At 26.2% G+C, this 14398-nt stretch overlaps 1 protein-coding gene across 2 annotated transcripts in view; it reads right to left on the bottom strand.

Moving 5' to 3' along the window:
- Positions 1-6591: 6591 nt before the first annotated feature.
- Positions 6592-14398, bottom strand: part of LOC142327354 (uncharacterized) — a 34792-nt gene continuing 26985 nt past the window's right edge. The window contains exon 2 of one of the 2 annotated variants that reach the window (XM_075370327.1): positions 6592-7731. In XM_075370327.1, coding sequence (XP_075226442.1) covers positions 6889-7731 — 843 coding nt within the window. In that variant the 3' untranslated portion in view covers positions 6592-6888. Of the gene's footprint in view, positions 7732-11761; positions 13113-14398 lie in introns of those variants that run through there. The other variant, XM_075370326.1, reaches the window with a different exon arrangement.

A 14398-nucleotide genomic window follows, 5' to 3' on the forward strand; every position in this document is an offset into this window, starting at 1 on the left:
TAGTTTTATTAAAAAAATGAAAAAATATGGTACGAAGTGAATGATATGACTATTAACAACAACAAAATTTGGCAGAGAAATTCAAAAAACTGTATATTTATTTGTCCACAAAGGCAATAAATTTTAGTAATAAATCCATAAGACAACAATCAGTAATTCATAAAAAAAGTAAAAGAATAACTTAACAAAGGGCAGTGATATCCAAAAAAAAAATTACAATGTAATTGTAAATCGTACGGTAAGAAGCTCGTAGACATAATTCCATTCGCTCAAAAACAAAAGTTTCTGTAAAATAAATAAAATTGTTATTAAAAAAATAATACTGATATCAAAAAAAGTAAGATATTACATTTCTATTATCAAAATCTTTTATTAATTTAGAATTTTGTTTAAAAATAATACATGTTAAATATATGTAATAGACAATAATAAACAATACACAATACAATAGACATACAAAAATAAATAATAAACAATATTTAAGCGTTCAGCATAATAAACAAAAATTAGAAAAATTGGTTATAAAACTCTTACCGGCCCGATTACATTTATATGCAATACATATCACACTTATAGAAGTAATACAATTCTTACGATTATTCGTCGTTTAATAAATGAAATCGGGCAGGTAAGAGAGTTTTGTATCTATTTTTTCTATTTTTTTGCTTATTATATGGAACGCTTAAACACTGATTATTATTTATAATTGTATATCGTCTATTACATAAATATATATTTTTTAATTCTAAATTAATAACAGATTTTGATAATAGAAATATAGTGTCTTACCTTTTTTATGTCAGTATAGTTTTGTTAAAAGCAATTTTATTTATGTTACAGACATTTTTGTTTTTTGAGCGCAAGAAATGATATCTACGAGACTCTTATCGTACGGTTTACAATTTCATTGTAATTTTTTTGGATATAAATTTGACATCAATGAATCTTCTTTTTCAACTAATATTATTACTGAAAACGTTATTCTTAAATTAGTTAAGAATAATGTACTACAGTTTTAATAATTTATTCCTCTAACTATGTAATTCAAAACTCAATTACTTAATTGCTTCTTAACTATTCGTACTATTCAACAAAATATGTTGTATAGTCAATGAGCAGATATTTAAATTAACTAATTTAACTTGAAATTGAGAACCAACCGGTTTTTAATCACAAAAATAAAACTCAAGAAACTAAAATTAAAAAAGAGGAATTTTACCATCAAAGAATATTTTAATATTTTATTCAAAAAGGGATGAAATGTGGTTTAGTAATATAATAAAAAAAGGAAGCATAAAAAGTAACTCTTGCTAATGACGTAGATTGATTGCATTAATAATTAATTAACATGTTTTATCTTTGTAATTATGGCAGCGCACTGAACTCAGTAATTTGTCGAGGCTGTCTTATAACAGAAAAAAATAAAATAAAAAAAGGATGTATATAAATATATATATATATAATACAAAAATAAAAGAAATAGAAACATCCTTTATTCCGATTTGCATAACTTTTCTCGTCATTAAAAAAGAGAAATAAAAAAAATTAATTCTCCTTATCGAAAATTTAAAAAAATAAATTACTGTATAGAGTTACAGTGTAATAAATTGCTATTAAGTTTCTTTAAATCTTGTATCTTTGTGTTTCAAGTAAATAAAAAGTTTAGAAGAAAATTTTAATTCGCATTAATAATACCATATTAAAGTCAAATATTCCCTTCCAATAAATAACACAAATTGGATGTTTTTTATTGTTAAAAAGTTTATATTACTTCTATAACTCATTTTAAAAAAAATTAACTTTTCGATTGTTGAACAATCAACTAATTTGATTGTTTTTTACAGTATTTTTGTTAGTCCGCATATATAATACGCTTTTTCCTTCATTTTTAAAAACTAATTAATATTACTAACTAGAATCTTTGACGGGATTTGCAATCTGGATGATTATTTACGTAATTAAAATCGGATGACCCTTAAGCCTGATAAAAAGCCCACGAACTTTACTGGCTAATCGGCCTGTTAAAACCATTAAAAAATACAGATTATTCTGTTAAAATTTTCTCTACAACCCCTTTACATACGAATTATGATTCAGAGAAAGAAATAATACAGAGGAAGTGCACGAGAATTGCAAATTTTAAGCAAAATAGGTTAAAAGGAGGCAGTTTTTTTAAAAATATCCTTGTTGTTTGATAAACGTTTTTGATTCTAATCAGGTTATGAAAAGGTTTAGCGCCTAAGTTTTCTGTTTTTAAATAGAGATTAATTTAGAATATACTTCAACTTAATTTGTTTTATTTTTTCATATACGTTTACTTTTAATTAAATGCGGAATATCTAATTTTTTTAATATAAATTCTGGTATTCTTCAATCGTAAAATACAGGATCCCACGAATTTTGTGTTTTACGTCGGACATTTTAAAAATTACTTTACTCTTTAATTTGGCTCCCAAAAATGATAGCAGGGCTTCTTTTTATTAGAAAACCTAAAATCCGGCCGAAATATTTCGCTAGCCGTAACATGCAAACAAAACGTTTCCAGATCTGTTTTTATATAACTTTTTTCATTATTTTCACCAGTTGAACATATCCTGAAGGTTTCTTTGTTTCTTCCTAGGACACTCTATAATACGTCCTAACTGACCAAATATAATAATGGTAGATATCAGAGATATTACAGTAATACAACTAAATTGAGACCCTAAGACCCTACAAATTCATTTGTATTACTTCCAAACATTGTAACAGAAATTAAAAGTTATTGAATGTAATTCTGAAAATTTAACATTTACTTTAAGATAGAAAGTACGTTAAATATTTACATTAAATGGTCAAACTATTTTCCAGTTTGAGAAAAACAAATAGTTGGGTATGTTCATATATAATTAACAAACAAGAATGAGACGAAGAAAAATGTACCGAAACTCTGGGATTATAGATCTATACATATAAAACCATGTCTGACTCTTAATCAACACCTAGTAAAACTTACTGAAGACAAACTGATTAAAACTTTATATACACGTTCTTCTTACGGTGTAAGTGCATACTGAGAAAGGATTTTTTTAAATTCAGAGTTTAAAGGGTTAAAAGAGAGTAACATTCAATTTTATTACTTTTTTTAAGCTTTGATATTTGTAATCTTTATGTGAATATCTAAATATCTATATATTAAAACAAATTTTTCGAAATTCGACCTTGAATGAGGTGACGAAAGGTAAAATAATTTCGAAGAATGATTGAAAGGTTTCCCCATTTCCGACTATATTAACGATATTCAATCGATTTGGATTTGCAAGTCCTTTTGATAAATATCTAAAATCCATTACCGGTTTTTTTTTTAAATTAAAATTTTTAAGAGGTGCGACGTTGTACGCCGTGGCGTGTCAACCACATAGCCACTCCCAGTGTTACTGTATGTTCAACGCAACTGGTTGAACCTGCCTCCGATTATTTAACTAAAACACTTAAAATAAAAAAAAGAGAAACGAAGTACAGTAACCTCCTAGTGGTGACTGTTGGATGTTGTCACGCAAATTACATTATTATCCGTACAAAGGATGGGAGACCAGCTGTAACTACTACTTTTAAGATGGAGGCTGACTATTTTGAAACCCGCATTCTTCTGTTCATTCAAAGTTTCGGGTCCTGTACTGACCAAACTATTGCTCTTAAGAAATTATAATACTCTGATAATTTTTATAAATTGAACGTGCTTTAATCATTATTATTCTAACAAGCATGAGTTTAATGAACACAGCGGAGTCCAAGGGCAGAGCTCTCTGGCTAGACGAGAAAACTGGCCCTGACCTATTAGTTTTCTTATATAGGAAAATTCTATAAGTTTTGTACTGGAAGTATGGAATACAATATCGGAGAATAGGCAACTTACCTGTACTAGAAATGTTCTTATATGTTTAGTCAAAGTGTTTAATACTCTTAATCGGTGTCCGATGTTATGTAACTACTATAAATTATAGTAGTCATAAAATCCTAAATTAATTCCGAAATATTATGAAATTATTTTAAAATTCAAATTTTACAAGTTTCATTTTGACAAACATTAAATTTCATTATCAATCAATCTTTTAGACAACGGACAAGATATTCGTACACTAAAATCTATTCAAATAAATTATTATATGTATAAATATATTTAAATTAACTAGTCGTGATCTATCAAATTAGATAACAACAACTATAACGTGAGTTATTAAATATGTATTCATATAAGCAGATTAAAGGGTGTGGCCTGGAATAACAACACAGTACTCCTAAAATTTTCTAATAGACATTTACAAATAAATTGATTGGAAAACATTTCCGGATCTTTACCCGGATAAATGTTTTCATAAAATTTCCTGAAGTCAATTTTTATGAATACTACTCTTTCAGAATAAAAAGAAAAGTAAAGTTTTCATTTATTAATAAAAATTATTTACAATATTTTATTAAATAACATTCAAAATAATACAAAACAATAGTAAATAAATTAAAAATATTATAAAACAAATGTTGCATCCTTCGTTTTATAAGTATTGTTTTGCAAGGTCATTTTCGTATTCTCTTTAGAAATTTATCCATTTCTTTTTGATTTCTTTTTTACACGGTTCTCTCAAACTCAAAATCAGTTCTGCAATAATAATTTCATTATTCGCCTGCTCATATTTAAACTTTCTTAAGAGAGGAGTATGTAATTTTTGTTGAATTTTATTTAACTTTTTGATCATCAATTGTTTTTATTTTATCATATGGTGTATATAAATTCTCTATTTTTTACTAAAAACTAGATATAATATAATTTTTATTACCGTCTTACTATACATTTGTCATGAGAATTTCCTATATATTTCGCCATTCAATGTATCAGCATTATCAGGGAATGAAAATTATCCACATTATATTTCGTCAGCCGTATAAGATTGAATCAGCCAGAAAAATCAAATTAGGCACATCATATTTTGAACAAGGGACATGAATATAATGTAACTGATAAAACAATGAAGATAATAAAAGCTTGTAATAAAGGCTATAATATGAATGCATTGGGTAACTTTAAAATATATACAAATAAAATATCGCTCGATTCAAAACTCATAAATGAACTAACAAATTTTAAATATGATAATATTTTTTCTGTATTGGCAATAAAAGGTAAAGATCACTAGAATTTTAATCATTTCAGGCCTAAACTTAAAGTGGATAATTTTAAAAAGCGGTAATTTTACTTGCGTACTTCTCGTAAATATATTCTATGGTATCTAATATTGCGTTGTGATATGTGTTTTTTGTTTGTAAGACTGACGAATGTGGATAATTTTCATTCCTGATGATGCTAGTATATTGATGCAGCAAAACACGTAGGAAATTCTTATGAAAAATTACAGTAAGACTATAATAAAGATTGTAGATGTATTTTTAATAAAAAATGTTTTAATATGGAAAAAAATAATGCAGCCCTTCGCTTACATTATTTGTTCTTTGAAGCACCACACAGAAATTCAAACAGTGGCTTCAAACAGAAATGAAATCTCTGATGAATATCAAGGAGCTTCATAACCATGATAAAGTAATTGAAATCAAGTAAACTTCCTTTGATTGCATTAAATCTTTTACAAATTTTACTTCAAATTTTTCGAAATAATGTCTGAAAAAGAAAAATCAACGAGGCACAGGAACTTCGCGATTAATTTCAGCATATGAATTAATTATTAGTTTTACAGAAACCAGTAGTAATTCTGGGTAAATTTATATTTATTATATACAACAGAGTAGTAATTGCAGATTAATGAACTAATATCTGTTAGTTTCCTTCAAGGATAAAAGAACGTGGGTTAACGATAACATATTGTAAAACCTGTTTAATATTATTAGACAGATTTAGGATATATATAAATATATACAGTTTTATATTATACTTAAAATTGATTTACGATACATTTTTACGTACCTTAAAATTTCCATAAAAAAGAGTATAATTTTCATTATGATTCTAAATATCTCCCATTCGAAAACACAATAATTTCTCTTCTTCCTTCCTCTTGATTCTTTTTTTATTTTTTATCTACAAAAGTCTTTGGAAAAAAATCTGAAATTGGATAATTCTCTTAGGTAAAAAATTAACTTATTGAAATTCTCCGCGGCGGAGTTGTTTCGACCTTTTTTACGGGTGTCTCTGTTTCGAATCCCGGTCAGATATGGCATTTATCATACCCTACAATATTCTATCTTCATATTCCCACGTAGAGGCTTCAAAGTTTCCGTAGTGAATATTAATTAACGAAGCAAAAGAAAAATTCCCTCTTTTGGAAGTTGGTTCCTTCACTTATTTTTTATAAACCTCTGCGCATTACCTGTATAAAGGCTACTCTCTTGCACATAAAATTTTTATTTATACTGTTTTAATGTTACAAAAGGTTTCATCATATAAAAAAAAGTTAAAATACGATAAACTTGAAGCCTGTAATAAAACTATACAACATAGCTTTTCCATAAATATAAAAAAATTAATTAATCAATCGAAAACGTTTTTTGGGAGGGGAATAGAAAGGTACAATTTTTTTTTTTTTTTTACAAAAGTAAACATGGTTAGCATTTATTTTCAAATTTATTCACAAATATATAATGAACGCCCTTAATAATTTTATAAAATTATTAAGGGCATCCTATTCATTTTTATCTTAAAAAAAGAAACAATTCAAGAATCATGATTTTATATATATATCACTCATTTTTAAAATAAATTAATCGATTATAGACAGTCCGTAAAAAAGAAATAATTTAAAATACATTTAATCAAGGAAACTTAGTAAATAAAAATGTAATACTCCTGACTATTACATTGAAAAATTATAATATATATTTTATGATACGTATACATAAACATTAAAATCCACCATACTTGACTTCTAAGTAATATATATCAGGATCAGAGGAATAGTAAGGGTTAATAGTCAGTGCAGAATTAAATATACCTTGTAAATGATTACAAGGACTTCTATAAATATTTTTTTTACAACATTTTAATGTTTTTTCCAAAACCGAATTAGCTCTTTTAACTTCACTCATAGCTTGTATGGTACAACCAAACCAAAAACTTTCTATTTCATCGGCTACTTCTAATAGTTCTCTTTCAATCCTGTAGAATTGGGAATTCATAAAATATACCTTTTCATCTTCAAAATGACGATAAGCGTTATAAAAACAACTTTCAGCTGCATCAGGACGCATTGATTGGCATATAGATACCTCGTTATTTATTTGGAACTGTAAATTATTTAAATAATCCATAGCATAAAGAACAATTTGATGAAATCTTTCTTTAGGATTATCAATTCTTTTACAGTTATTTATAAATGATTTATGATAATTCATAAAATAAGTAAATTTGTTTGGTAGATCAGGATCACAATTTGTGCAATATTCTATTAAATTACGACTTGGTTCAATCTTTTTATCTAATAAATTAAAACTGACCAATTTATAGTCGTATTCTCTTTGTTCCACTAAAACTTCAAATTTTTTCAATTCAATTTTAATACTTTGAATGAATATCCATAATTCATTTAACGTATCATTTCCAATACGAACTTGACTGTATGTCGCTAGGGTATCATCATTTTCTTCAATACTATCTTCGTTATCAAGTTCAGAATCGCCAAGATTATTTATATTGTTATACTTTGTAGATTTTTCATCTTCTTTATAATTATTCACAAAAGAGTCGTGCTTTAGATAAAAGAAAAAACAATTTTAATTATTATTTACTAATATAAGTGAATCATTCCATAGAAAAGAGAAAAAAAATATTTCAAAATATGATATTCTATACTTTGAAATTAATATTTTATAATGAAAGAAAAATTAAGAAATTATTTTTAAAAAACACACACAAAATCTCACTCGTAAAAATTGTGAGTAAACGAAAATAAATTAATATTTACTGTTCTTTAATATTTATTGCTTAACGGGTAGTATATAATAATAAAAAAAGAAAATCTGTTTATTATGATCAAAGCCACATATTTATCCTCACTGGCAAAAAAAATTAATGAAATAATTTGTAATTTTAAATCCATTTACTGCATAATTCTGAATAATTATTATTAAATGTAAAAAGTTAACCAGAAGAAAGGAGTTAAAAAATATGTAGTTTGGATGGATGCTAGATAATTCACGGTATGTTCTAAAAGTTAAAATTACCTAATTTTTCTAACTACTAATGACTAATAATTCATAACATTTGTTTTAATATTTAAAAATTATAGTTACGATAAAAATATATGATATTTTAATTACACAGTGTTATACGAAGAATGTAACGAATTTACGATACATATACTTCTTGTGAAATAAAAAAGAAAATTTACGTAAACATAGATTCGGAAACACTTCGTAATAGAGTGTCGGCTGGCGAAAGTTTTTCCTTGATTTCTGCGCCTTCGGTAAAACTAAACCAGACTGTAATTCTTAGGAAACAAACTGAGGGGTAAATTTATTGGTATTATAAAAAATCTGACTTGAAAAATTAGAAAGTAATAAATATTAAAACTGTATTTTTAATATTTTTTCAGATATCTTGGATAAAGACAAAGGATTGGGGTTGAAAAACACACTATTTTATCTTTTGAGTAAAATAACTTTTTTAAATGTTATAAAACATATAAAAATTTTCATATAAGAAGGTTTTCATATTTAAAACATATATATCTTTTAAAAGCATATAAACGTAATAAAAATTTGTAAACAAACTTGTAGAGAATTTAATTGAGAGTAAAATAGTATGATTAAAATATACTGAAACAAAATACGCGAGTAAAAATACTAAAGTTTACCAAACACAAAATATATAAATATTTGATAGATTTTAACTAGGTATTAAACAAAAAAAAATTTCAATATTACGAAGCGTTTCTGAACACATGTTTATATCAACTTTCTTGTTTATTTCCACCAATAGATATGTCATGAAAATTTGTAAAATTACTCGTGAATCATCATGAATAAATAACAGTATATTTTTTATATCTTCGTCGAAATGATTATTTAACGAATCAAATATAAATGGTGTATCATATAAAGTTACATATTTATGTACATATGCCTATGATTTCATTAAGTATGAAATTATATATTGCATATATATTTTAAAAATCGTATGATTTTTTTTGTGTGACACAGCTAAATTCACAATTTTTAAATTTCTGCCTATAATTATATAAGATTTTAAACTATAAATTATGAATTAAATATGGTTAGGAACTTGTAACTTCAGAAAAATAAAAACAAAAAAAATAATTTTTTTTTTAATGTAAATTAATTTAAACATAAATTAAGTGTAGAGGATTTAATGACAAATTTTAACAACAAAGAAGCCACTAAAAACCAAAAGAGACAAGTGTACATCAAATTTTTACAATTCCTAGAAAAAACCAACAAATTCTGTATAGATTTGTTAAAAGAATTAACTAAATTTTGCTTAATTTAAAAAAAACAAAAACTTAAATATAACTATATATATATAACAAATAAGTGAATATTTTTTCCGTTGAAAAAATATTAGGTTAAACACACATATTCACACACTAACACGTATACCATTATCACATATAAACTAAATTCATAAATTTACACATTTGAAAGTCCTTGTTATTCATACTTCAGTCAGTAACATCGAACATTTTAGATTAAATATTTTTATATTTTCGTACTTAAAAGATAGGGTTGGATGCATTCAGAAACTATAAAGTTCTTAGAAAATAATGAAATGCATTAAAAATTGAGATAACTACACCCTAAAAACTTATTTTTACAACTACATAACCAATAGAACCACGAGGCAACAATAATGGGTATATTTTCAATCAAAATTTGTCACATTCTACAAACCTCCTACCTGTTAAAATTAAGCTACTATAATTGCAAATCTCATAATTTTTTTAAGAAAAAAAATTAAAAATAGATTTTATTTTAACATATACGAGTATATTTTTTAGACCATAATAAAATTACATAAAAAAGTTACCAGAAGACTGCAGATTCGATAAAGAGTTAGAAGGAAAGAGTTAGAAAGGCTAGTGAATCCTTCTAATGATTCTGTAAAAGGTTTATTATACCTGATGGTTTGAAGTTTCTTTCTTGGTAATACAATCAGCTAATGTATAATAGATCATTATTGATAACGTTCATATATGAATGGGGAAAATGAACTTTACAAAATAAAATAGAAGATAGCTTGGAGCAGAGACAGAATTTTTAAAAAATGTAACCAGGAAAACTAGAAGTGATAATATGAGAAATAAACAGATCACGGAGACGTTGATTATATTTAGTTTAGACAGAGTTAAAATTGTTTGTACCCCTACCCCGGATGGACAAGGAACGAATACGATAAGTTTGGTTACAAAAGAAAACTGAAATTAAAATGAAAGTGGATCCATGTATATGTTTTACAGGACATTGGTAGTTGATGTTACCTTGACAGAGGATTAGAAGAAAAGTGATTTGTTTTTTCAGAAGCGAAGGTTGAAAAATATTTTTGACGGACCAACATGAAATATCCTCAAGCAGAAATATAGCTAAAAATCAAGATAAACAAATATTATATAAATATATATAAAATCACTTACAACTTCCCAATCAACCTGACCCCCCCCCCCCCCCCACAAACAAAATAGTGGAAGACATTCGCCTTGTGACGATCTCAGTCATCATCTCCTCAGTTCCTAGCCTTGTTGGACGTTACCGGAGGTTGTCTTTTAGACCCTCTAAACTTGATAAATCAAGTCATCAGTTCAGTCTCTGTAAGGATGCCACCGATGCAAATGCCTCGGCAGACATTTCCATCAGTGTATTTACACAACCTACTACCGCGTTCGTACGGCCTCTTCCAACAAAACCACCTACCATAACTTACAGCCCTCAACTATCAAATTAACCGATTCGCGGAAGCGCGATCCCTACGCCTTCCTCCATCACCGAAGGTTTCACAAAAAAATTCTTCATATATCTAACTTTAATTCGACTATGTACTCAGATAATTACTTGATTAATTCTTTAAACATCGAAAATACTATTCTCCTACCAACAAAACAAGTTTTGATCACAACAATTTTTTCACACAACTCAATTTAATTAATATCCTCTTGGTTTATCTAAAAATCAAGAAACAAATCTAAAAATTTAATAAGTCTCTAATAAAAACATACCCTATACCTCTCTGCTCTGGTCCGCTTTCGGGAACGAGGTCAATACCTACATCCTCCTAACCGCAGCTCCATTACAGAGTTCTCTATCTCATCCTGACAGCGAGTATTTCAGCTAACCGAGGCTCGATGCCAATACGCCTACCTTGGCGAAGCAAGCGTCCAGCGGGCCCGTAACTACCCGAGTTGCTATTCTATATATACATCTACGACAGCATCAGACTCTCTTAGCCATCCTTCACACGACTATGGACCTATGGAAACCAACAACATTCCCTTTCGGTTTTCCAATTAACTTGCAGATCAGAACCGTAATTTATCCTCGCAAGCTCTCTAGCTACTTTGGTACGTTTCAAAAACCTTTTCTGAAGAATATGTTTACAATTAGATAGAAATATATAGATGTTCCCTTTTTGTTGTAAAGGAAATTCTTCCTCAAATAAATTCAGATATATTAATTTAATATAATACCGACGTATTCAAATATGTATTTATTTTACTGAAATATATTTTCAGGATAAATAATTGAAAATTAGTTGTAAAGATATTTATTAAATCAAATACAAATAAAGCTAAATATACATGTTTTGTTTAAATTATTTTTTAACTATGAAATTACACAATATCTAAGCAAAATATTTTTTTTGAAATTAATATTTGCTTTAAAATACAGTTTTATATAGTTTATATTTAATTATGTGAAATTAAAATAATTCTATGATGTCTAATAACTACGACAAACTTGGTAATAAATAATTATAACCAGTTTTTGAAAATTCAACAGATCCTTTAAGAAAAAAACTTTTTAAGTAGATAAAATAATACCTTCTTCATTAATGTATATACATTAATTTATGTATAAAAATTTGTAATTTTTAAATATTAATATCCGCCATGTTTTTTTTCTAAATAATATAAACCAGGATCAGTTGTATAAGGATTAATCCTGAGTGCAGAATTAAATATTTTTTGTAAATGTTTACAAGGTTTTTTTTTATGAATATTCTTTTTACGATGTTTTAATTTCTTTACTAAAATTGTATTAGCTTTGTCAATTTCATTTACAGCTTTAAATGTACAATCTAACCAAAAACTTTCTCCTTCTTTGGAAACATCTAATATTTCTCTTTGAATTCTATAAATATATGAATTCATAAAAATTATTTTTTCATTTTCAGCGTGACGAAAAGCATCATTATAACAAACTTGTGCTTTATCAGGACGCATTAATTCACATAGAGATACCTCTTTAGTTATTTCAATTTGTAAATCATCTAAATATTGCATAGCACTAAGATTAATTTGACGGAATATCTCTTTAGGATTATCTTGCTTTCTACAAAAGCTTATAGATGATTTATGATAATTTAAAAAATCATCAATTTGTTTTTCTAGATCCATATCACAATTTAGATCTAGATAGGTTTTTATTAGATTACGGCTTGGTTCAATTAATTTATCCAACACAGTAAAACCGACTAATTCATAATCATATTCTTTCTGTTCAACTAAAACTTCAAATGCGTTTAATTTATTAATCATATTTTGAATGAATAACCAAACATTCTTTAATATATTATCACCAAAACGTATTTCGATTTCTGTTGGTTTACTAGTATCACTTTTTTCATTACTGTCTGCCGTTTCATTATTATCACCAAAACGTATTTCGATTTTTGTTGGTTTACTAGCATCACTTTTTTCATTACTGTCTGCCGTTTCATTATTATCACCAAAACGTATTTCGATTTTTGTTGGTTTACTAGCATCATTTTTTTCATTAATATCTGCAGTTTCATTATTATCTACAGTTTTAGATACAGAATCAACAAATTCTTGTGTGGAATTGTTAGTTGCATTAGCATATTTCTCGTCTCCTTTATGAATATTCATCGACGAATCATGCTTTACATAAAGAAAATAAAAAAAAAAAATTATTATGTATATAAATAAATTAAATCAGCTGTAAACACAAAAATATCACCCTTATATAACATTTGCTTATTGAAATTAACTATGAAAGAAAAATAAGGAAATTATATTTATAACAAGCAAAAATTTCTCCGATAAAAAATAACAGAAAATAAATTGGGGTTTAATTCATTAAAATATATAATATTTAATTCATTAAAGAGTTAATACGATCATTGTAAAATCAGAAAAGTTGTTTCTGATATAATAATATCAGAAAAAAACGATAATTTTTAATTGTAAACAAAAATATTTTCGTCCAAAAGTATAGTATTATATTATTTTTAGCCGTTTATTCTTTTCTATTATGAAAAATCATGATCAATGATGAAAAGTAATAAGTGAACTAGCACAAAAATCGACAATAAAAAAATTACAATGATACTAATAATTTCTATCTTATACATCCAAAATGTTAAATTGTTATTTTTTCTGTTACCTAAAGAATAATATATTTTTGTACTACGATTAAACATTTGGTTTATTGTTAAAAATAGTATTATACTTTTATCCTAAAAGAAAGGCATTTTATCTTAGCGTAAATATGTAAATAACCGTATAAATCTCCTAATTTCTTTGAATCATTTAAATTTAATTATTATATGTAACTCATCAAGAGTTTCACTAGTGACTAATGAAAATTAACTGTAAAGCTACGACTCCCAGTTTCAAACCAATTAAAAATAAGTAGTCTGTTAAATTGAAAAAAAATATATGTATAATAAGATGATTAAATATTTCTCAACCAGAAAAAAACCATGAGTTGACGTTTCTTATGTTTTGTTGAAACATAAATTTCAACTCCGCTAAAAATGAGCATGAATATAAATCTTTTAAGACATTCATAAGATATTTACTATCGCCTGAAAATATTGTATAGGCAACTTATTACACCTATCTCAAAACAATTTGCCGAAGTAAAGATACGAAGGTAAAAATATTTAAAGCAAATTTTCAACATTTTTATTTGTGTATATATTTAATTAAAAAAGTAAATTACAAGATTAGTAAATAATAAATAAACAGTAAGAAAATTAAAATGAAAGCGACCAACGAGTTAATTTTATCAACATTGATATAAATAATAACCATTTCGTCAATCTAAAAGTAATTATAATTTTAGAAAGAACCGTTGCTGTCTCAAGACTAGCATAACAGATTTAAATTTACATGTAGAGTACATATTAGATTTTTACAGCAAAAAAAGATAAATATATAAA

This window comes from Lycorma delicatula, chromosome 7 (genome assembly GCF_047948215.1).
Source record: "Lycorma delicatula isolate Av1 chromosome 7, ASM4794821v1, whole genome shotgun sequence".
Lineage (NCBI taxonomy): Eukaryota > Metazoa > Arthropoda > Insecta > Hemiptera > Fulgoridae > Lycorma > Lycorma delicatula.